General features: G+C 41.1%; 1 protein-coding gene across 4 annotated transcripts in view; it reads right to left on the reverse strand.

The window, feature by feature from the left end:
• The window catches only part of BANP (BTG3 associated nuclear protein), a 263,702-nt gene that overhangs the window by 158,626 nt on the left and 78,585 nt on the right, over window positions 1-26,491 (reverse strand). For 3 of the 4 annotated variants that reach the window (XM_019505413.1, XM_019505412.1, XM_019505414.1), the window contains exon 7: window positions 19,028-19,267. The exons of the other annotated variant lie outside the window; for it this stretch is intronic. In XM_019505413.1, the coding sequence (XP_019360958.1) occupies window positions 19,028-19,267 (240 nt within the window). The remainder of the gene's footprint in view (window positions 1-19,027; window positions 19,268-26,491) is intronic. 4 annotated transcript variants of the gene reach the window in all.

Below are 26,491 nucleotides of genomic sequence, written 5' to 3' on the forward strand. Positions count from 1 at the left end.
GAGTCCCTGCTGCTGGCCACTGATAAGGTTGTAGGCAGCCACAAGATCCCCCCTCAGTCTCCTCTTGCGGAGACTGAAGAGATTCAGGTCCCTCAGCCTCTCCTCATAGGGCTGGCCATGGAGGCCCTCAACCATACGAATGGCCCTCCTCTGGACCCTCTCCAGGTTCCCCACATCCCTCTTGAAGTGCGGCACCCAGAACTGGACACAGTACTCCAGCTGCAGCCTGACCAGCGCTGCACAGAAGGAGACCAAGACCTCTCTGGACCTATTAGTGATGCCCCTGTTGATGCATGACAGGGTGCGGTTGGCTCTGCCTATTGCTTTGTCGCATTGGCGACTCATATTCATCCTGAAGTCAATCATGGCTCCAAGATCTCTCTCTGCCTCTGTGCTGCTGAGAGGGTCAGCCCCTAACCTATAACCATAATGCTGGTTCCCTCTCTCCAGGTGCAGCACTCTACACTTGTCCCCGTTGAACCGCATCCTGTTCAGATCTGCCCACTTCTCTAACCTATCCAGGTTTGCCTGGATGCGGTCCCTGCCTGCCAGTGTATTCACTTTACCCCACAGCTTGGTGTCATCAGCAAACTTGAACAGGGTGCTCTCCACACCCTTGTCCAAGTCACTAATGCACAGTGGGCAGGCTAGCCTCAGCCCAAGGTGTCTGCTGCAACCAAGCAAGGAGGCGTTCTCTAGCACCCCCCAGCTTCTGGTCTGGATCACTGCAGGCATGTGGCTGCATTTCCAGAAGCAAAAATGAATGTCTGTTCACTTGCTTATCAGTTCAGTCTACACAGCTTAGACTAACCTGTGAAGATTGAACTGATTCAGCCTTGGGATTTTTGACTGTCTGTACTTAGCCTTGTAGTCATGATTGTCCAGGAAATAGGTAAGAAGCAAGGTTTTTTTATCATTATTATATCCCTTATTAGATCAAGTGCATAGTGGGGAGAGATGTTTAACAAGCTTTCAAACACAAGAAAGCTATTGACATATTTTGATTTTTCACATACTTTCTAACTGGAGCCTTCTGGTTCAAAAGGTAACAACTGCAATGTTTCTCTATGCATGATCAAACTCAGCAGGTAATAGAGTCCAAGTGAAACTCTTCAGTGCTATAGGCAATGACTTCTTAGCTATATAAATCCTCAACTATACCATGAGAGAACACATATGGAGCCTTACCCTACATTGTTTTTCGGCAAAATGAAGATTGTATCATTTTGCACAATCCTCCTATAACAAACACGGCTGAGTGGCCTAGCAATCACTTACTGGGAGCAACAGAAATCTACCGTCATCAAAAATGGGACTAAACTACAAATAAATGGCTTTAAAAACTCCACTTCAAAGCTCTTACTCACACAAGTAGTCTCAATAAAGTCAACTGTCTTGAAGTCAAACATGCATTTCAGAAAGTTGTTGAATCAGGACCTGGGCATAGTGACAGTAAAGATTATGGTCCTTCCAAAAGTATTTTTTTGGCATAATTTTTGTGGCTTCCAGATACTGTGGTGGTAGGTCTACTTCAGTTGCAGATATAACAGGATATACCTGACAACTGTTAAGGAATTGATCCCTAAGCATTATATTTGCATTTCTTTCACAAATCGTTAAGAAGGGGAAACAGAACTCTAGCCATAACATTTTGAATATGCAACTGTTAGTCCATTTCAGAGAAAGTATGGGAGACCGAACAAGACTTTCCCCCAAATCCAGTGTACCACCCATTCCTAGCTCTACGCAACAGCAGCCATGGTCCCTGACTTCAGCAATGTGATGGGTTGACGCTTCATCTTATCCTTTATTACTACCTTTACAACAAAAACACTAGCATCTAATATACATGGATGAGATATGGTTTAGTCATTTCAACATAACCAACTCCAAGAAACCATGTTTCCCTGCCTCAGCTCCCAAAACAAAGCAGAGCTCCAGCTAAACGTCTGGCTGGTAGGAACACTTCCTCAGGAACAACAGGGTGCGGTTTAATCTACCAACGTTAAAGAAAACCAGATGAATACGTCAAGCTCCAGTCAGTAAGATTTTAACAACTACTTGCAAAAAGGCTAATTAGAATGTTCAGACAATTTACTGATGAAAATTCGATGTAAATAGAGCTAAACCATGTGGAAGATCACAGCAGAAGCTTCAATGAAAGCCAAATCAAGAAATCGTTTAAAAAAAAAAATCAGCTTGTTCCGGAGTTAAACATCTACACCCTCATCAATGTAACAACAAAACTTCTCTCTCTCTTCTAAAATGCCTAAATCTCATTTAACAGATTACACATGTTATTCACTGCTTCAAATCACAACACTGTCTTCTGACATCGACAGCCACAGATCCCACAAATTTGGTTTGACAGACAGAGAAGCTGAGTCCAGATGGAGCTTCACAAGAGCCAACAACACTGTGTGGACAAAGCCGTCTTCTCAACCACACTGAAATGCAGAAAGAAGGCATGAGACTGTTCAAGCACTACAACCTACTGATGGAAACACTGCCCAAGACAGATAAAATACAATATCAGCCTCAAAACAGGCCAACAGCTAGCAAGATTCGGAAGGTAGAGCCGAGGCAATAAAAACTAAGGAGGGAGTCAGTGTTTCCCTCTTTGTTCCTTCTCTCTCTGCCCCCCATAAAATGATGAAGCAGCAAGTGCAACAATATGCCTTTTAGACTACTATAAATCAGTACATTAAAATAGCCAGAATTATACAGTATAAAAAGCGCTAACGAGACCAAGGCAAATTATCCATTACTTCCTACATGTCAAAATAATTTATTTGCTAAGTGTCATTTGTAACATGTTAAGAATCATACAATCATAGAAAATGAGGGTTGGGAGGGACCTCAGGAGGTCACATCTAATCCAACCCCCTGCTCTAAGCAGGACCAGCCCCAACTACAGCATCCCAGCCAGGGCTTTTGTTGAGCTAGACCTTAAAAGCCTCCAAGATGGAGACTGCACCGCCTCTCTAGGTAACCTGCTGCTTCACCACCTCTCTAGGTAACCTGCTCCAGTGCTTCACCATCCTCCTAGTGAGAATTTTTTTCTTAATCTCCAACCTCAACTTCCCTTGCTGCAGCTGGAGCCCATTGCTCCTTGTCCTCTCATCTGCCCCCACGGAAAACAGTCCAGCTCCATCCTCTTTGCAACCACCTTTCAGGTACTTAAAGGCTTCTGTCAAATCCCCCATCAGTCTTCTCTTCTGCAGACTAAATCAGCCCAGTTTCCTCAGCCTCTCCTCACCAGTCATGTGCCCCAGTCCCCCAACCATTTTTGTTGCCCTCCTCTGGACTCTCTCCACATCCTTTCTGTAGTGAGGCCCAAAACTGAACACAAGACTCCAGATGTGGCCTCCCCAGTGCTGAATAAAGGGGAAGAATCACTTCCCTCCATCTACCAGCAATGCTCCTAATGCAGCTCAGGATGCCATTAGCCTTCTTGGCAACAAGGGCCCACTGCTGGCTCATATCCACCTTATTGTCCACTGTAACCCCCCGGCCCCTTTCTGCAGAGCTGCTGCCCAGCCAGTCGGCGCCCAGCCTGTACTGGTGCATGGGATTGCTCCATCCTGAGTGCAGGGTGTTGCATTTGTCCTTGTTGAACCTCATGAGATTTCTTTTGGCCCAGTTCTCCAATTTGTCTAAATCCCTCTGAATCCCAGCCTTCTCCTCCACTGTATCAACTATTCTCCCCAGCCTGGTGTCATCCACAAATTTGCTGACGGTGCACTCCATCCCAACTTCCATGAAAATACTAAACAAAACCAGGCTCTGTACCAACCCTTGGGGCACTCCACTTGACATCGAGCCACTGATCACTACCTGTTGAGCTCAATGATCCAGCCAGCTTTTGATCCACCTTACAGTCCATTCAACCAACCCATACTTCCTTAGTGATAAATCATTTAAAACGTCTTTGATCTGCAGAGAAATTAGAAGAAATATCTGGGCATGGTGACTTAGACCATCACTATATTAGAAGAGACTTAAGACTGAATAGCAATTCATCAACCCAAGCATCATCAAAACTCACCATCCTACAAAATTCACTCCCCACCCTATGGATCTGCCCTTCCTGTTGCAGCAGCCTACTCAGATAGACAAAACTGACCACCTTTCCTAAGAGACAACAGATCAATTGGTTTATTGTGTAACCAGCCAGAAGCTGATTTATCGAACAGTGCTCTTTTAAGAGACATCATGTTAACTGGGCAACAAGGATTTTCTAGAGTGATATCTTTTATTGAACCAACTGTATAGTCAGGATAAAGTTAGACAAGATTTCAAATGCAAGACATTCTTCCTCAGGTCTTTGCTTATAGGAAACTAGGAACAGCAAGTGAAGCATGTTAATCAGCATGCTACCAATGAGCCACTAGCACAGTTAAACATGCAAAGCTCTTAAGCATCTAAAGAGCTGTTACCCACATAGATGTAATTGCTGAACCCCTGACTGCTGCAGCGTATGCCATGTGCAGTACGAAGTTAGCAGAACTGTAGAATGGGGGACACTGAAATGCAAGTGACTGAACTCCTAGACAAAACTAATGTTTTTATGGCCATGTTCACGCCATACGACCAACACTTCAGTCAAAATAACCTTCAAAGGGCATGAAACAATATTGGTAATTACGTATTCCTTTGTGGACCTTTAGATCAGGTTGCTATGATCATGATCCATCATCTATACTTGATACTATTTTTAACAGGCTGATAACCACAGCATATCAAAATTATAAAATGGCTTAGCTTTATTAAGGCAAGGTTCTTTGAGTAGATGTGATATCTTTTATTAGACCAGCAGAGTAGTTGGAAAAAAGTTCTGGGCAAGTTTTTGGACACAGTTACCCTTCTTCAGGCATAGGAAGTCTCTGCTGGGCACTTATTTATTAGTTTTATTAAAGAAGAAACCAACACATCAGCCAAATAAGAAAGTTATTCTCCTCCAAGCAGTGTTTTTCTACTTTGAATAGAGAAGAGATAAAGACTTCTCTTTACAAAAGCTTTGTGTAATCCACTAGAAACTTTACTCTTCCTAATTTCGCTTACACTGAAGGTACTCAACTGTTATAGCAATGGACAGCACTACATTGCGCTAATCTAAATAAACAGATCTCTTCTAACAATTTTTTACTTTTCATTTTTAAACAAAATTAATCACTGGCTCTGACGCATGTCTTCCAGCTCCAAAAACTCATGGCATACAACACAGGCATTTCACGTTTCATTTCCTTTTGTTAAATACATGCTTTTTATCTGTCATGTGGTTCCAAGTATGCCAACATGAGAGCATACTTAATCTACCTCTATATAAAGCAGCACTTAGGAATTGCAATTACACCATTATGCAGGAGACATTTTTATTGAACAGTCCGGGGCATTTCATGGTAGCTTGAAAATCACCTTCAAAATGTCTTCAGGTCTAAAATGGCTTTTTAACAATATCATGAATTGGAAGACTTCAATCAACTATTACTGGCTTTATCCTTCTCCAGATATTATATATACAGAACAAAAGTACAAGCAATACATTTTTACCGTAATGATAGGCCATAAACCCCTTTACACTTAAAAAAAAGCTATACCCTTAAGTGTTGAATCATGCCTACCTTCCTGTGTTGCAGATACTATCACACCATCCATTCCCACTTGGATGGATACATTCACACCTGGCTATTTTGTTCCTCAAGGAGATACAGAACCCCAGTATTCACCACAGGTCATTTTGTTTTACAAGGGAAGAAATCTAAATGATGATAAGTTTATAACCAACCATTTGAAATTAAAGCTGATGTTCCAGTAAGTGGAATCACCTATGAAACAGAAATAACAGTACTCTCTTCATAGCAATAAATGCTTCTGATCCTGAGAAGCTGTTGGCAACAGACACACACTGTGAAGTTTTTGGCATTCATGTCTTTAAAAAGCAATCAACCACAAAAAAAAAGCACCTATATTTATAATTTAAAAGGCAGCACAATTTAATTTGACAAAGCAGAACCTGCAGCAAGGCGGACGGAAAAAGTGAAGAGCTGTCACTTTAAAAAAAAATGCATACAAAATTTTAAATCCTTCCTGAGACATCCTGTTGCATAAGCCCTTTCCACGGCGTCTCAGAATTCCATCTGGATGGCAAAAGCCACCGCACGTGCCGCCAAGAAAAACTAACTTATGAATCAACAACAAAAATTTCTCCCCTTCCAAAGGAGCTCGCGGGTTTGGAAAGGACTGGCATGACAGAAACCTGAACGCCGCATGAATTTATTTACATTTTACCAGCACTGGCACTGTCGGCTCCAGCATCTCCTTCTCAACTGTTTAACCCTTCCAAACAAAAAGGGCGGGGGGGCGGAAAATGTTCAAAGTCAGGGAGAGAAAAAGGCCATGCGACTTTCTGGAATTCAATTTACGAGTTTTCATGAAATTGTAACTTGCCTCGAATTGGGCAATGCATTTTCCAGATGAGCTGTGCATTAATTCTTGCACAACTGAACAGTCCATATTCAGTGGCTGGGCTGCTTTTCCTCTAAAAAATGACAACCGGGATTAAATGCCTTCAAAAAACTCTTTTGGTTTTCTAAGCCCTGCAGTAAAAAACACAGCTCCATCATTTACAATGCCTTTGATAGCTCAGAAAATGTTTCTTGTCTACCATCCATGCAAGCATCTTTAGGATACTTTGCTTATGCAGGGCCTGAGCCAGAGTGATGCTGGGCAACCAGCAAAATCAGTAAGGTTTGAAAGTGTTCCCAATAAAATCAGTGAGGTTTGAAAGTGTTCAGCACCTCTCTGGGGCCCTAAAAGCTACTACACCATCCACCACTGCTGTAACTGTCCTGCTTTCTAAATAAAAAGGCAGACAGTTAGTCATGACACTGGAAAAGTTCCACATATGGAGGAATTAGCTCAAAAAAATAGTGATTAGAACAACACACTTCCATTTCACTTGTAACTTCATAGCTTTGGAGAGTTTTGGTAAAGGAGCTTTATGGAGGGGAAACTTTACATATTAATTAGAAAGTCCAACTGCACGTATGCCAACATCCATGCTTTAAGAATACCTGAGTGTGTGTTAATTTCTGAAATCCAAGAAAGACCTTTCCGGCTTTCATTTGGAAAAAAAAATAGCGTTCCTTTCCTCCTCTTTGTTGCAGCTATCACAGCATAGCACTAACCTTCACAAATGTTGGAGGGCATCTGTCTCTCTCAAATGGACTTACAATTTTTCTCCCTTCTGAAAACTGATCTTGTATTCACTTGAGGAACATCAAAAAAATCTTTGAGGGTATTTTTTTTAATTGAGTGGACTTTCAGTTCACAGCCTGATTTGATGGCTTCTACAATGAGACCTGCTTTTTGGGGGGAGAAGTGAAGGGAAGCTTTCATGTTGGAAATATTTAAAGGTCTGGCCAAACTACTGAAGAATAGATGGTATGAAAAAGGGGACACCAACCCACAGCACAAGTACCGTAAGTGGCATGGGCAGCCTCTGTGTGGCACATGGTAGAATGTGGAGGCAACAGGGAGCAGAGTGGCAGATAGAGCAGGGACCAGAAAGTGAAGTAGCTGATTGGCCTAGTAGCACACGGAAGGAAGCAGAAAGCAGAGCAGCAGATCAAGGAGAGAGCACAGGGCGGGAAGCAGAAAGCAGAGCATCAGGGTGGGCAGGGGAAAGGGATCAGAGTAGCACTCAGGATGGGTCAGGGCTAATATACGGCACATCTGCCAAGAAGGCTGGCTGGCTCCCGCTGGTATACAGCAATCCGGCATTCACTGGAAAAGGACAAGCTAGATGACCTAACACATTTGTGCTTTTCCATCTCTAGCTTTTCTGAGTCTATGAACTGATGGCTTCTTGACAGCAGTGTACAAGACCAAGTTATACACTATCATGATCACAATTGACAAGGTAAATAGTTGTTTTATGTTGAAGAATGGAAAACTGAATTCACTACCACTATAATGCAAAAGAACAGGGAAAGGAAGTGTGGGAGTGAAATACAAAAAAAAGCCACTGCCAATAATTTATTTGATTTCTTAAATTGCTGCCTTTATTTCAATTTATTAAACAGTAACTGGCCAGAGAAAGTAAATGTAATACATACAAGTGGTTGGGGGTGGGGGTGCAACACCAGCCAGTGAAAAATTATTTTTACATAAAAATCAGTAAATAGACATTACACGTCAATGCCAATTATGACAACTATGGTGCTATGATTAACTTAATGAGTCCTCATCCATCATCTTCTGACTAGTCCAAAAAGCAGTTCTCTCTCCTCCATGTAGCAGCATTAACTGATTTACAAAGGAGGAGCTGTTTGGAGCCAGACTTTTGCAGCTCTGTGCAAGAAAGACAGGGTTTCTGTAGAAACAGCACTGTTGCCTCTGAGTTCCTGCTTGAAGCACTGTATAAAGAATACTGATTTTCTTGTACATGTGGAGAAGGTGATAGAGGAGTTCAAAATATTCCTTTAAATGTGCTAAAAACAACTCTGTTGTGGCTAGCACACCTCTCGTTTGCTTCTCTCTCTCATATGCAGCACTTTCTTCATCTCTTTTTTTCTCTTTCCTCTCTTCCCAAGTCATCTTCAGTGGTACACATCACTGCTGAGTTGGGATTGTGCTAACATTGATCAAGAAGCCATAATTCGGGCAACATGAGAGGATTTGCTGGGGCCTAAGTATCCACTTGACACTCAAGAGACCTGTTTTCAATTCCCTGCTCCACCATAAACTAACTGAGTAAACTTGAGCAAGTCATTTCGTGTGCCTGTGCCTTGATTTCCCATCTGTGAAATGGAATCTGTCCTCCCTCAGAGCCATAACCTACCACACTGAGGTCGGAGCTGAAGAGAATTGCAGAGCAGCATGACGCCATCCCAAATTAGGAAAGGGACAAGTTGAAATGATGGGCGTGGCTCATAACATTATTCATATTCCAAACAGGCAGGGCTCACTGCATTATTAGTAGAGAGAAAAACAATAGAAACAAAAAAAAAAAAGTTTGGCTACCAGCACATCTTACTGTGCCAGGAGCAGAGACTGCACCACCTCTTTTCATCCTCACTGCCCGAGAGATCAGCTTGTCAGCTACCTAATGGGAAATGAAAACGTAGGGCAGCCGTAATTATCTCCCCATGAGGCTCTTTAGAGGGAGAATAATTATCAGTAGGCCAAACTTCAGTAGGTTATGACAGGTGTCAGCTTGGACGTGCAATCATGGTAGAGAACTGGCTTCTTGAGCTAAAGAGCCAGCTTGTTTGATTAGGACTTTAACCTTTATCCTCTGGGAATCAGGAGACACACACTATACTACTATTAGTGTTACTGTGCAGGTGCAGCACCTTTCGGAGTAAAGGAGATTGAAATTCTGTATTAGGCAACCAAGTTTATAGGCAACTCATTCCAGTGGGAAAGTTTGGGCTGCTCTTCACTGCATAATTAATTCCAGGCATAACTCAAGGGTTTCTCATAACTCAATACATCCAAATGCAGAAATGTCTAGGCTGTCTGAAGTGCTACTTTGTTCTTGGACAAAGGAAACGGGTTGAGGTTCAAGAGCTTCTGATGTTGGAGCTAATCATACAATAGGGATGCAGCAGCTCAACTTACAACAGTTCATCAACTGCTAATCCAGTCACTGTGTAGCTTAAGTGCTGTTCCAGCAGTGTTGACTCCACTATCATGCCAGCTAGGCTAGGTTCAGTAGAGCAAGTACGGTAACTCAAGTTAACAGTGATGTAGAAAATGCAAGCCATTTGGCACAAGACAGTGCCACTTACAGATACAGGGCATCTAGACACGTGCTCGGGGCGGGGGGGGGTGCTTTAATTAGAGTGCCTCCGAGAGTTGCTCTAACTAAAACACCCACAGCGTCACATGTATTCAGCATCCCGCACCTCAAAATCATGGCGGGGCGCTTGAACTGCCATTTTGAAGCACAGGGACACTGAACAGACATGATGTGGAAGCTGCTGGAGTGCGTTAACATGCTCCCGCAGACTTGATTAATTGATTCTCCTCTGATGCGTGCTAATTAGCACATGGTGGAGCAGACATTCGGCATGTGTCTAGGTGTCCACGCAGACTAGCTTGGATACCAAAAGGAGGACAGCTCTGTTAGGATGAAGTTCTGCCCAGGTCAACCCTGCTAAGGAGCATTAAGAGGCCTCTAGTGTTTCTGGAAGTGGCACCACTCATTGAAGCTTATTTCAAATACCTCTACTCAACAAAGCATGGTGCGGGACAAATAGACCTTTAGATGGCAACCTGATGAACCACAGCTTGGTGATTCCTGCATACTCATTGCACTGAAGTCTTGAGCAACGATTCCCAACCAGGGTATCATGGCACCTCAGGGTGCCTTCAGATTCTTTCAAGGGTGCTGCAGGGTGCCACACGATGTTAGGCGTGCAAGCATGACTCACAAGACAAATCCAGAGATTCCACATAGGAATCTATAGTGTTATAAATGTTGTGACCTGTCGTGATCTATCCAAGCTCTATGCAACAGAAAAGTTGCTCTATTATTTTTCTGTAGTCAAAAAATGAGTGAAAACTAAGAGCCGGCATTTTCTAAGGGGTAACTTGAGTCTAACAAGTTCGAAAACCACTGGTCTTGAAAAGCTTAATTCAAAGGGTCACTCTGGAAACCAGGAAAGTTTTTTAGCTGCAACAAGAAGCATAGATCTTTTCTTTCTTTGTTCATTTTAGCCTGGCTTGTTTCTGCCCAGTAAACAGCCTTCACTTAAAACACTAAATTGCAAGCCTGTCCTTGTTACTCACCAAGGTCTGCATACTGCACAGTGGCATTAATGGCTTATAAGTAATAGAGACAGCTTATGAGGAATGTTCAGTTATTGCCACAGAATGAAGAAAGGAAAAAACATCATGCCAGAATGTATCCCGAGCACAAATATCTAACTGTTCACATTTGCGGTTAAAATTATACCTACTCTTTCCATTGAACTGTCGTTTTCCCAGCAGTCAATAACAATTCCCTCCAATGCCCCAGCTAAAGACCTAAAGGAAATCCAAGATGGAGCTTACTCTCTTTAGTTTGTCAGTGATCCTAGAAGGAAGAGCCGGGTTAAATCAGTGCAATGGAGGTTTTTTTAAAGCATGACTGATGCGTGGCCTTCTACAGTTGGCTCCCTTGTGCATTTAACCATCCTGAACATTAAATATATTATTTCTTTCAGTAGAAGGATCTTTTAGCTCGTCTCAAATAGACAGAATCCTAGACAGTTCATCTGATGCGTGAAATACAAATTGCTGAACGAGTCATTTAAGTTCTCTAATGGCAGTTTTATTAGAACAAGATATCAGACTAAACCAAGAATGTCTTGGGCTTCTAGCTTTCCCTGACAAAATCCAAGCTCTTCATTTATGGCTCCAGGTATTGGGCCCAAGCCTTCATCAGCTTCACCTGGTGGAACAGCACTTTTCAAATATATCTCTGGTTAAATTCCATCAGGTGAAGACTAATATAACAGACTAAATTAGTGTCCAGACATTGCACTTGGTACCATGAATAATAACGGAAAGGAAAGCAGGAGATTAAAAATAGAGGGGAGAAATGAATGAAACCCACAAAAAAAGTGCAACAGCAAAGAGGAGGATGAGAGGGAGTGACTGGTTATATTTTCTAGTGCCATGATTTTATAAATTAAATTTGATAGAAAATTTGAAGAAAAATGTTGTAATGGAAACAAGAGACTGAATTTATGCCATGTGTTCATGATGCATGCTTTTATGTCCTTAATTATTTTTAAATAGATATTATAGTGATAATAGTAATTCTAAAAACAGCCACACCCCTGTCACAATACCTGGGATCGCCCCTCGACTATACAGTGTGTTCTAGTTCCCAAACTCGTGTACTGCCTCTACTGAAGATGAGGCTGACCTGCGGTACTTCTGTTATTTAAACTACTGCATATTATTGATAAAGCACACCGAAAATAATGAATTAGTGACCCATGAGTTTTAAATTATAATTATTGACCAGTCATTTGCTAATGCATTAAAGTAGCCTTCTTGTCATAAATCAGTACATTCAAGACTGCACATAGTGCTCATTCTACTCAAACAGTTTTCCTTACAAGGCATTTCATGGCCATTTTTAAAAGGGTGACCCTGCAACATGAGATCCCTTTGATCATCCCCTTCTCTCAGAAGACTCCCACCTTAAGACGCTCGTGTGTTATGCAGCGCTCAAGAAAAGAGGCTGTGCATGATAGATCTATGTGGACTAGGGATGGAAACGGTTAAACAACAATTATATTTATACTGTTCGCTTCTTACCGTTTACTGACCTCCAGAGCAGGAATGGTTCTGGCCCCCACCCCTTATGTCTTCAATGTGCATCCAGGGCTGCATGGGCCCTAGACCACAGGCGGGGGGGCAGGCACAGCTGAGCCACTAGAGGGGACACTGCCCAGCTATGGAGCTGCAGCTTCCCCTTGCCCCCACGGGCTGGGGCTGCAGACCTCTCCTGTGCCCAGATCCTGCCACCACAGGGAGGGAAGGAGGAATGGGCCATCCTCCCCCCCACTGGGTCATGCAGGGCTTCCTGCCACAGCAGAAAGACTCCCAGCCCTGCGGTGGGTGTGCCCTGTAGGGGGTGGGCTGAGTACACCCACCACGGGGCCAGGAGTCTCACTGCTGCAGTGGAAAGACCCTGTCTGACCACTGTGGGGGGCAGCACCTACGTCCCTCCCTGTGGCAGTGGGATCCAGACACAGGAGAAGTCTGCAGCCCTGCCAGCAGCCCCAGTCCCTACCTGTGCACAACTTGGCTGCATCCACCAACCCCTGCCCATGGCTTACCACCAGGCGCACAGTGAAGATATAAGAGGCAGGGGCCAGGGCCATTCCTGCCAGAGGTCACTAATTTAGGCATGCACTATTGATTAACCGCTTAACCAATAAAATTAGAGGAGGTTAAACTGATAATTTTTTAAACACTATTTACATCCCTAATGTGGACAAGGTAAAAAAATATATACCCATCCAGCTATTTGAACACTAATACACACCCACTTAGGGGTTTAGTGAGGATATCAGCCAATCGTGTTCCCCTCTGTATGTTTTGCCCAGTGCACCATCAGCAAAAAGCCCAACTTTTCTAGAAAAAAGATCTAGTACATAGACATGCAGGCTGCGGAAGACTTCCCCTTTGTCAAACTGGGAGGCAAAGAATACGCTATGCAGGAAGTAACACAAATCAGGAAATACAGTTTTAATTTATGAGCTGCTCAAACCAGCAGAACTTGCGCTCTGCTTGGGTTACGGGTGGGAAGGACTAGTCACAGACACTGATCAGACTGGCACACAAGAAGGGTTTGGGGGAGACGCTGTTTCCCCTAGCGCCCGCTGGCATAACAAGGAGTAATGGGCACAAGTTGATGGAGAGGAGGTATAGATTGGACATCCGCAAAAACTACTTCACAGTTAGGGCGGCTAGGAGCTGGAACCAACTTCCAAGGGAAGTGGTGCTGGCCCCTACCCTGGGGGTCTTTAAGAAGAGGCTGGATGCCTACCTGGCTGGACTCATTTGAGTCCCGTTTTTGGGGTTTTGTTGTTCTCCCGCCCTGGCGGGGGGTTGGGCTAGAAGATCTACTAGGTCCCTTCCGACCCTAAATCTATGAAACTATGAAACATTGAATAATCAATTTAGGAGGAGTCCAGTGTGTTTCATATTAAACAAGTCAATAATGAAGGGAGTCCAATGCATTTCCTATTGCACAGATTTGGTGGTCTGCCGCTCCCTCCTTTACAAATTCATTAATGAAATTAAGAAAGGTACTTCATTCTGTTTAAAGTGTTTGCACTAGATCTCCTGGAGCAAGCAAACTTTTAAATTCATTCGTCTACCAGATACTCTGTTTACATTTCTCTTGAGTTAATCTGGTCCTGGAGAAAGGAAGATCTACCCCTACAAGGATCAGGGCTACACCTAACAGGAACACCAGCTTTTGATCGCCAAGTCTATTCCTGTTCCATCCCTTTGATCATGTTTAAAAGAAAAAAATAATGGCAACATACCAATTGAAAAAGGCAGAGTTTTATAGCGTAGCAGTGAATCAGACTTATTCTTAAATTAACTTTAATATAATAGAAATAAAGTTAAATCCTTTGCTATATATATTCTGAGACTGCTGCTTAATCTCCAGTGTAGATTTTTGTCGTAAACCTAAGCTATTTTAAATAGCTCTACCCAGATGTATTCAAGATGAAACAATATTATTAATTCATGGATTGAAGTCAGCAACAGTTCATGCAGTACTATAATAGTCTATGAGGCTGACAGTTAAATTCAACGGAACAACCCTAAACTATCTGCAGCGTGACATAGGCTTTTTTACAAATCTAATGACTTTTCTGGGGATTGGTATTGTTCGTTCTTTTTCTGATGCTGTTTTTATCACCTTTTGGTAGGAACTTGAAAAGGGCTCTGTGGGTTACACTAGAGATTTCTCTACACAGGGAAGCCTTACGGAAACTTACCATCAGGAAAGAAAATGTAATGATAACATTGTTTTTACAACAAAAATGTTCACATTTGAAAAGATAGTGCAAAATTTCAAAAACTCAAAGTCTCTCGCACATTCAGGCAGACCTAAACAGCTCTTCTAGGCTGTTAAATAAATAACTCAAAATAATTAAAATAAAAGTGAAAATGACTTATAAAGTGACTACTGCCATTCCCCTAGAGTTTATCATCACCCACCATGAATACCCTCTTTTATAGTATTATTTGCTGATATCATAAGTGAAGTCATTTAACCACCCATCATTTTATTGCCTTTCTAGCTTTCTACAGTATAAATTCTGGTTTGGGGATTAAAAAAGCCACATTTGCAAATACTCTTGTAAAATCTCATAAAAGCTAAGCCTACATTTTCTGTTACAGTGAAGAAAGTCCTAACTGCTGACGCTCTTATATCATGTTTCACCAGAAAATCCCTATATTTTTAGTATGGCTGAAGTAATGAGCTACTTAAAGCCATATAGTATGTTTAAGCTGTTCTGGTTACTTGCCCAAAACTCCCTCTCTACTACCACTGCCACCCCACAAGCAACCAAATGAAAATTTATACCCCCAAAGATAAATTCTCTCCCTCTTCTTGTGGTACAATTTATGCAATACATCAAGAATTTTTAATAAACATACATCCCTTCATTTGGAAAAGTGGCTTCTACATACTATTCAAAGTATTTTTCTATTAAATACAGAGCTGGTTAGGGGTTTTCTTTTCCCCAGGAAAGAAAAGGAGGAAAATCTTTCCACTGACAAAATGCAAGAAAAAACTAGAACCAAAATAAGTCTCCATAATGACCTGAGTTTTGCTAGTTACGTTTGGCAAATGCACGACTGATGACGCTAAATTTTCATCTAAGTTTAAAATAAAAGGCGAAATAATGTTACTGCAGCAAGCAGCAGCAAACCACAGCTTGAGGACAATGATACGATTTAGTTCCCACCCTACTTAGTTTGGCTACCCCCAGACAAGCTACAGGCACACAACGTGTACACCAGTGCAATTCACATCAATCTCATTTCACCCCTCATTCTTTCAGACATAATTCAACTTCAGATTGGGCAAAGTTACTTGATGCAGGGGTTTACATCATCTATCCACCAATGTAAAAGTCATTGTTCTGTTGGAAACTTATTATCTATCCAAATCCTGAAGATACAATCACCCCTTTAACAGGTTTTAGTTTTGCCCATATAGTGTCAGTGTCATGAGTTCACACACTTCCACTTAAGTAGCCTTGTTCTGAAAAACTCTGAAGATATTGATCAGGAATTTACATATGCAAAGAGCATTTAGTCATTCCATCTGTGAACACAGGTCAGGGAGTTAAGAGCAGTTTGTGCAAGCACACCATTTTAATGGTTTTTTTTTTTTTTAGAATAAATTATCAACTAAAGCCTACGTCACCCTTTAAAAAAAGCCCTGTGAAAATAATAATGGTGCTACAAGCATTAGCTATATATATGTGTAGAATCAGTATTTAAAAGGTTTTCAAAAAGCAGCAAGAACAAAGTGTGTGGGGCATTAGCTCATATCACCACAGAGGTATTTAGTTTGTGCTCAAGCAAAGTGAAAGCTAAAAGGCTTCTGCTTCTCTTGCACAGTGAGCAAATCCAGGGGACCAGCGTAGCCCACTGGTCACCCCCAGCAGTCAAATGATGTCTCTGTGCACAGAACGGAGCTCTTAGGACTGCACATCCCAACCGGCACACGGAACAGCTCCTATTAAACTCACTTTTCACAGAGCTTCTCCACATAAATCAGTAAATATATTGCACCATCAGAAATAAGAGTGAAGTATTGAATTCCTTGGAAAAATCCAAACAAGTCCTAAATGACTACTCTTAAACCTTAAATTTAGCTTCATGCCCAACTGATAACTCCACAAAAAGTCCTGGTACATTAAATTTACTCCCGTTTCACTAATCTGTAAGTCAACTACACCGAATGAGAATTTCAGGAATGCACCATTTGGTCTTTGAGGTTTGTTTCCTGTAAAACCCATTTCCATCAGGAATGCTATTCATTCTTCTCATTGGCTGCCCATGTAGTTCCAGCTCAGATGGCAGGGATCTTTACAAAGGCCACACAGCAAAAGCACCAGGCATGAGCTGCAGTGTGTGGCAGGAATTCAGCTCTTCAGAAGGCCTTTGCACGTTTTCTTTGCCTGAAAATATGTAAACTATGAAGTATGTATGCATGAAGCAAACATGGCTGTTGTCATCCAAGAGTTCACCTAGTAATCCCCACCCAGGAGCAACTGAGTGATCAAAAGATGCAGTCTACCTACCCACAGGGCCAAGCTCTCCCTTGCTCAGATCTAGGAATACTTCAGATGCTGTGTGTATCGCAGTCTGCTTTCTGCAAAGCTGCTCCCTATCAGGTTACAGGAAAACCCCTGCCTGCTTTCCAATATTGAGCACCAGTTTGGCAGTCTATAATAGCTTAGAACTAGAGCTACCTAAATACTCAGGGATGGTAAGGACAACAGTACTGTCCTCTCCATATTCCTGCCTTGAATTCGTACACTTCAAGTATTTCACCTTCCCTTCAGTAGAGAAGTGCAACAAGTCTTAATAAGGAAGGTCTTTGGCACATCCTTAAAGTACATCTTCTGAAATGTTGCATATGGATAGAAAATAAGCTGAGTTCGTCGAGTTGAAAATTATACCCAAAATGTCTAAACAATATGTCACCCTCTTTGGTTGCAGCTTGTCAAATTAGGGATCCACGACTGTATTATTTGAAATATCTGAAGAGTCTTTGTTTCCAAAAGATACAACTTGATTATTCGTTTCATTATTTTAGCCCTCACAATAGTTGATATTTCTCAGTTAGCAATTTGCTACAGCCTTAGTTGCAAACTAATATGAATTCAAAACAATTCCCTAGACAAAATATAGGGCCTGACCTATTCTTAGGGAACACTCACAGCAGGTTCATTTAAAGTGGTCCTTATGAATCCTCCCATAATTAAAACCTAAGAAAACATCTGTCTCATGGCAAGAGCAACAAAAAACACGCCTCACTCAGAGCATGAGGCTTAATCCTAGTCATTTGGAGCAGCTGAGCTCAACTCGCACATTCCAGCATAACTCTTAATGCTTTAATGACTTTATAAGTGCGCACAGAATTTGAATACTCACCAAGAATACGCCCAAAAACTGTCTTTCTACTCAGGCTACCATAGGCAAGGAAAACATCACTGAAAACTTCGAGTCTTTAAAAACCACAAAGCTCTGATCCTAATTCCTATTGTTATGCTTCCAACTACAGGGAACTGCTGAAAACACTATAGTTCGAGGGTGCTATTGTCCCTGAACTGATACAACCGGTGGCTAGAGTACAGCACTATAACAGCTAGGCCTGCGGGAAGGGATCTTTTACCAAGATGATTGGTTCAACCTTGCTAGAAGTCAAGTAATAAATTTTAAGTGAGAACATAGGTCATTAATAAATGGCCATTTTCACCTAATTCTCCTGGAAGAAACCTTATATTTAAGCATCATCATAGAGGACATGTGAAAGTGCCTTGCCATGGCACCTGTGCTTAGATGCCTACCTCACTGGTGAGATGAGCAGGAGCTGAGGCAGAACGTTTTCTCCTACAATCCCCTCCCAAGAGAAATAGATCTGAGCTCAAGACTTACCTATTTGGAGTGGGAGACGGGATGAATATACTGGTCCAAGTGTTAAAACTGACTCACTGCTTGTCACTTAGTTTGCTGCTTGTAGGATTTGCTAATCTGGTATCAGAAAGGGGAGTAGTGCATTTGCAGCTGAAGGTTTTTAGGAGACAATCTCTACTGTTAAGACCAAATCACCAAAATGACTGAGAAGTAAAGGAGTTGGTCAGATGGATGCACAGTTTTGAGCACATTGTTCAGCTTGGACTGCCATCTTGACTAACGCTGCTACAAAAGCACAGACTTGTCACCATACTAGTCATTCCTCTGCCAGTGACAATCAAATTAGAGGGGGCGGAACAATGATAAGGAAGGCCCCAGTCTCATTTCAGCTGAGGATAACTGGAGCCCTAGCCAGTACAAAATATCTAGTGGAAAAATATAACAATTCAGGGGCCTTTTACAGACAGGGAGATGCAAATCATAAGAGGTGAGATGCACAGAGGTACTAATAAGACCTGATCCAATAAAAGAGATCACAAAAAAACCTTACCTATCTACCAAAAACAGTAAGATAAAAAGGAGAGAAAAGGACATGCATGAGTATTTTGGAACTCTTGGTTCTAAAGACTTGTCTGAGTCTTTAGAAATCCCTCTATATTGTTATAACTGTGCTCACTACACTTCTGTAAGCATGCTCATAACAATATACAGAGATTTTCAACTTCTCAGACAAGTCATGAATAAGCCAATCATGAATAGGCCTTCAATAGGCTAAGCACTGTACAAACACCCTTCACCATCTAATACAAGACTGGAAACGTCACACTGTTATACTCACATCGAATCCCATATATCATTAGAGGATCGAGCTGCTTCTTCCCATGCTTCCCCTGCCCTGAAAGGTTGGAGATAGCCTGAATTTCTCGGTGAAAGAGGTAGTCAAGCAACGTCAGTGCCATCTTCTCAGCTGTGCGGCAGTTCGTGCTGATGTGCAACATGTCAGCTTGGGTGATGGGGCAACGGACTCGCATCTCAGGATTATTTTCATCTCCGAGCCACGTCCCATTGGGGTAATCCTCTAAAACAGAAAAAGGAGAAATTCTAAATCATGGCAGACTACATGTCAGTTTACAGTTAATATTTAAAACGTGCAAATGCCATCATCTCTTAACATTTTCTGTATGTTCTCCATTACCTTATTTCAAAGCTCACAGAGACTGACTTGCTTGCAAGATTTGTGTTGAATAAAAAGCCTTTATCCAACCCACATTCACAGTGACCAAGAGTCATTACCATTTATAGCTTATATCTGGCCTACAGAAATGAACTTATGATCTTTGTCCAGATGTGTCACTCGCACTCAATACCAGTGGATACCTTTTAAAGCATCTCTGAAGAGGGGGGCAATAACTGAAAGAAAAAGTAAAAGGAACTTTATCCTTGTCTTTAGAAAGGCTCAGGCAGCCCCGCATGATATGGATCATGGTAAAAGTTTCCAGGGTGGGTAAACTGGTACCTTAGAGTGAGCAATTTCTTGCTAAGGCTGGTTTCTCCAAGCTTACAGCTTTGAATCATAGGTTTATCTTATTCCCATGCTTAAGAGAAAAACAAAGTGAAACTTTGACAACTTGAAAAAAAATTATAATTAACAATGAGGAGTAATTTACTTGATTAATTACTTAAAGGGGTTTATCAAGGACAATTACTCAACTGTAGACAAAGATCCCAAATGGAACTGTTTTTTTGGTTTTAGACTTTACTGACCAGTAGTCTGCATTATTTCCTAAACACGTCATTTACCAAAGGAGCATTTCCAGCACAGAAAATGAATCACCACTCATCTCTCCAGTGTATCTCTCCTCCTGATCAAGGATGAGGTCATTAACAGCAGAGTCTGCACTCATTATACTGGCTGCCAGCACTATACCTGGCCTACGCGTATCAAGACTTTAGCTTTCACTCTTGCTCTGGCCTCAGAGTTTGGAAAAATAAATACTCGTTTTAAAGTTTAAAGTAGTATCAAACTCTTAATATAAATGAAATGTTGTTGGCAGTGGCAATAGTCTGCAATTCAAGCTTCTAACCAGAAACTGGACTAAAGTTCAGATGGACACCCAAGTCACATCTGGGGTAGGGGATGCCGTTCCAAGGAAAGCAATTGTCCTCTGGATGTGATGCTAGACTAAGCCGGGTGTGCTCAATTCAGTTACAATCAAATTTCCAATAATGTTGAAGAAAAAAATTCCAGTTTCCAGCCTACCATTTCAATGACAATTGACACAGATGATTTGTATTAAATGTTAATGTTTACACGGTATCATGGGGTGAAATACATGAAAGCTGCTGACCCCAGATTTCTTTAGCTCTTCCATGCTGGCATTTTATCGTTTGCTTTACATATCTTCAAAAAAGTGACATAAATAAAAAGCTGCACTTTTAATTATTTTTAAGATGTGTATGTAACAGAGTATTAAGGCATATAAAAGTCACAAATTCCTGTTTTTCATAACCATCCAATTCATGCGCTAGCCATGAAAAAGTTCAGAAGAACACTTTTCAAGTTGAATAGTGTATTATGTGACCCCTAAACAAACATAATCTTTATTTCCAACTACAGACTTGGATTAAATAGCCTAGATTCTGTTAGATTATATGCCAAAAGTATGCAATAAAATTTAACATACGAAGCAACTCAAACTCTAAACATACTTTTCAGACATGATCTCTGGGATTGACTAATGTAACAAGCATCAACTCCAAGTTTATTGCCATAAATGATGACAGCATGAAGTAAAGGTTAAAGTATACAATATTAGTACAATTTAGGAAATACCTCATGGTTTTTAGAAACAGCCATGTACAGTAATTTGTGAAGTTGAAGTGTTTGCCTTCACACACAAATCATAGCTATTCTACCCAACTACTGTCTATACGTTTAAATTTAAAGAAATGCTATAAATCTATTGTTACACACACATGCACTGTATGTAAATCTTATCTTAAACAAGAGTGAGGGAGGATTGATAACAGTCTTCAAATACTTGAAGGGTGGTTATAAGAAGGATAGCAAAAGACTATTCCCCCATGGCTGCAGGACAAGGAGTAGCAGCCTTACACTGCAACAAGGGGATTTCAGGTAGGATGCTAAGAAGAACTTTCTGAGCATTACAGCAGAATATCTAGAGATGCAGTGCAATCAATTTACCATCCTTGGAAACTTAAGAATAATCAGACAGATCCCTATCTGGAATAGTTTACAGAGGGGGATTTGACTGGATGACCTCCAGAGGTCCCTTCCAACCTTTCTTTTCTATGGTTCCCTTTCCAGATTTTCCTCATATTAAGTTCCAGTGCATCAAGGAGGCAAGGAGGAATCCATAGTGTCGACAATGCAGTTCAACTCATTTTGAATGCCACCTTCTTAGCTTTACAACACAACTAGGAGTAGCATAGGGGAAGGAGATCCAGTTACCAAAAGTTAACCTGCCAGCTCCACTGAATTTGGACACAGCAGGCAAAGGAAAAAGATTGCTGGCACGGCTGTGCTGCGAAAGCCTGTTCCTAACAACACAGCAGTTGGTGTCCTGGTGCTAAGTTACCCCTAAGTAACCTTGCTATTACAGACCATATCATCTGAATATCTGGTGGGAAAGTGTTCTCCAAAGAATCAGTGCTGGGGACTGCTGCTTTCATAAGGTGTTGCTGGAAATGAGTGCCAACTGGATATTGTCTTTCACCTTTTATTTTCAAGAAAAATCTAGGAAACCTGAACAAATGACTGTAACCTGCTCCCATATTTCTACCACTTGTTTTCATTTTAGCTCGAATGAATACAAATACTTCTAATAGTACAATAAGTAATGATTCCTGGAATTTATATACTATTTTAATCTACTGTCATGGATGATCTCAGCATAGATGTCAAGCAAGCACTTTTTTCCAGTCATGGGGCATTCAAAGTTTATTATAGTACTGAGTACAGAAGTTACTTCTTTTTGCCACATGTAACGAACGGACTTGAAGTCATTATGGTTTCAGAAACGATTCCACAATACCTGTGCTGACCTGCAACACAAGCACTGGACAAGGTTTTCGGTTCTTGCATTCAAATCAAATGTTACAAACTACCACGGGCTGATTCCCCCTTGGCCTCCAATTCGTAAACCAGAAACACTGGCAGGTAAACATGAAATCCATCAAACAAAATGGCTTGTGTGGGACCCTCAATGGCCCTTTTACATTTCGGCTGAATGTTTACAACAATTCTTTGATTCAATCCAAACAAAATTGGCTTCAGCGTGTCATGCTATTGCATTTCTCTGTGTTAGAGTGCTGCCTTTGAAATGAAATCCTTCCTGTTGGACTGATAGACATCTGTAAATAGTACCAAAGTACCCATTGTGATGAGAGATTGGTAGGGTAAAACAGCCTATTTCGATGAAGAAATTAAACTGACAATACAACTAGTTTTCTTTATTCAACTCCAAACAAGTAACAAGGAACCTGCCAGGCAGGATATAAAGCAATTGAGGTACCTTCTTGCTGCTATAAAGTGGAATTATGAAGAGGGTCTTTGGCCTGAGTATAGTGCACTTCTGGAAGACAGGAGAGACACCAAACACAAAAACCTAAGGATGAAATGCATCAAGTCTCTTTAAATCAACAATCTAATAAAAAATGACAAACCAAGGAAGAAAGTATCTTAGAATATCAGTGTTTGGACCTGGCTAGAACTTGGCCAAAAGTTTGACTCTAAGTGCCAGAATTAAGCCAAAATATAAAGAAAAATAAACTGTTTTAATTGACATTTTTATTATAGGTTTCCATTTGCTCAACAGGCAACAGAACAAATGGTGGGAGGTTGTTTCTTCTCTGGAGAGGTGTCTATCTTGTTTCCTCATCTTACAAAAATGCAAAATACTTATTACCCTCAAAACAGCAATCCCCATCAACAGTAATATACCATGACATTTCAAATGCAGAATGCATGATGAAGAGGAGTTACATTACTATTGTAGCACTTCTTAAATCATTTTATCATGTGTGTGCATTTCTGTCTCAATGGCTGGTAAGCTTTGAGTAACCTATATATATATATATATATATATATATTAGCAACACACAAACTCTAACACACACACATATATTAATATCATATCATATCATATAATGTGTTAGAGTGTGTGTGTTGCTAACCAAAGGAGAGGAATAATGTAAAAGAAAGGATGTGAGTTAGAACAGAACAGAGGGTGTTTGAAGGAGAATGATTCCAGTACATAACTACAGGGTTAGATTACATACAGTACATAAATACTACAGATTAAGGGCTTCATTTTCAGGCAAAAGGCACTGCTTGGGGCACTGACGCTGCACTCTAAATGCAGTGCCTATATGTCTATGAGCAAAGAGAAGTAGTTAGCCATGTTAGTCTGAAGTCAGTCAGAAGGTAGGGTAAATATGCACCTTTGTAAACTACTTAAATTAGATAGCTAGAGACCACGAGCTTGCACAAACCCACGTTCACTTCATCAGATGCTGGCTGGGGTTCTAGAAAGCTAATATGCTCACTCTCGCACTCTGTCTCAAGATATACATCTTATTTAGTTAGTCTACACAAGTGCATAGTTACTCTGGCTTCTACATTATTAATGTTTTTAATACGTATATTGTTACAGCCAGATGTCCCAGTCAGGGGCAAAGTACTGTGAAGGCCTGGCTGCTAACCCAAAAGCTCACAGCCTCAGAGGAACACAGAATACAGTTGAAATTATTATGTGCATTGATGGTAACTATACAAACTTTCAAGAATAGCACCAACTCTCACTTTCCGCCACTTCAATCTTAGCACCATTTGTTGTGGTTCAATGTGTTAAAAGCCTTGTGGGACAGGTAGGCCTGGAAAAAGATACTTAAAGGAGAAACTGGGAGTAGCATTACAAGCAAAATGCCCTAGGCAGGGACAGACCTGGAAAGAAATGCAAAGTGAGAAAGTGGGCAAGGCTGACATCACTGGTAGAGCAAAGTGGGTGGAAGAGTTAGTGAAGCCAGGCACCCCGCAGCGTGTGCATTCAGATTTGCACATTTGGGTTTGGTCTCATTCACACTCAAATCCCCTTTCCCAACACTGCTGGGAGACATTCAGAGCTGGTCTTTCAGCTCAGGCTCACTTCTACTTTCCATGCAGTATTTTAAGTCCTGCCATTTATGTCTTGGCTTGCTCTCTGCACTCTGAAGTTCGTTTCATGACAGCCAGTCAAAACTTGTCGCTCCTCTTCCTTGTCCTTTCAAGGCCAGGCATTTGCTTTTAACCCAACCCTGCTGTACAAAAGCAGGTTTCCAATGCTGTTTTCAAATCCTTCTTAGCTATACTAAGTCCACAAGAAGGCTGACCACTTGTTGCATCCAGGGACTATAAACAGCTGCAACAAGCGTGTGCGAGGGAGCAGGAGAGAAAGCCTAGGGATTGCACAAACGTTTGTTACTGTGGAAACAGAGTAGGGAAGTTTTAAACTTAGCACGGAGAAACCCCGTGTCAAGGGAACAAAAAACAGACAGGGTTTGCTGCCATTTCAGCCTCTTTGGAATATACTCTGATGCCTGTGCACATTTTCCTGCCCAGGGAGACAGCTGACCCTTAACTGTTACTCATTTCGTTCCAGTGGGATCTGCTCCCTTGCACATGAGCAGCAGCAAGGCTAAACTCTGCATGCTCACCAGGTGCTGCCAATCATCCCTTTAAAACAAAGAAAAATAAAATTAAACACCTGCCCATGTAAATATTTGAAGAATTAACTTGTTCCAGTTTTCTGAGTAGTTGTGCTTATTTTACTAACAAAGCTGGGTGCAATGTTGGCACTTTCAACAGAGGGAAATGTCTGGTAGCTGCACTACAAAAGCACAAAGCTGAATTAATCTTATAAAAATAAACCAATTCCTAACCTACAAAAATAAACACCCATCTCCAGAGAAATTAAATAATATTTTGGCTGATTTGTAGGAGATTTAACTTTTTTTTTTTTTTTTTAAATAAATCTCTGTCAATTAGCCTGAATCATTTGCCATTGCAAGAACTCAAAGTGGCAGTGATGAACTACAAGGCTTCAGAGTACAGACATTAATTCCCTGTCCCAGTACAGATAAAGCCAGGTTTAGGTTTGAGCATCAGAGACAAAATTAACACCCAACACTAGTCAAAAGGTATGAAGCTTATATGTGAGAAGTAAAGGGTTTTTTTGGTGATATCTTTTATTGGATTAAATGTATAGTTGAGAGAGATGTTAGACAAGCTTTCAGACAAAGCTTTGTTTATATATTTAATTTATAAAATAACTTATATTTATTTATAAAAAATAAAGGTAGATCCTGACAGTCCACTCAAAATGAGACATACGTGGTCAAAAACTACACACACGCTAGCCACGTAACTAGGGTTTTTAACCTTCCTGTTCTTGGGGAAAAAATTAATTTCCCTTGGACACTGACCAAAGATAACTAGAAAACAGTTGTTTGAAGCCTCATCTGTAGCACAACACAAAGGACTAAATCAAACAGCTATCTCCAGGACATTTAAAAAAAACCATGCTCTTTGGGCTGGAAGGCCAGTACTCAATTAAGTGAAAACTCCTATAAATATAAACATTTATTTTTCCTATCACTTAACATTTGTGATGCAACACACATTTGAAAAAGCAGTCTATGTACACATGTATCCACACACTCATATTGGCCCCAATTCCGGAAGGTAATGAACAATTTATGTACTTTTAAGAAGGCATATGCTTCACTTCATGGTTAGAGCACTTATTTTACTGCTCATGACAAACTAAGGCATGTATTCAAGACAGCCATTGCTTAAAAGTGCTTAGCTGGCGACATGGATGAGGCCACTAGGTTCTGTGACTGTAGAAGGTTTTCTGAACATCTAGGAAGTTTAGTGTTATACGGTTAAACCAGTGGTTCTCAAAATCAATTGGTACCCCTCAGAAAATGCCAGCTCTTAACTTTCACTTATTTCTTGGCTTTGGAAAAATACAAGAGCATTCAATTATTGGAAAGAACTCAGAAAGACCACCCTAAGTCCAAATGCTTTTGACACTATGGATTCGTATTTAAATTCTCTGGGTTAATCTTGTGAATCTCATGTAGGTGTCTACACATGTAACAGTGTTAATACTGCATGGTGCACCAGAGCACCCTTAAAAGGATCTCCTGGGACCCCCACTGAGAATCACCAAATTTGACTAGCAGGCTAGGTACAAACATTCAAAAAGCCCAAGGCAGAATCAATCTAAGTTACGCACTT

This window comes from Gavialis gangeticus, unplaced genomic scaffold, assembly GCF_001723915.1.
Source record: "Gavialis gangeticus isolate Ggan-Ray unplaced genomic scaffold, GavGan_comp1, whole genome shotgun sequence".
NCBI classification, from domain to species: domain Eukaryota; kingdom Metazoa; phylum Chordata; order Crocodylia; family Gavialidae; genus Gavialis; species Gavialis gangeticus.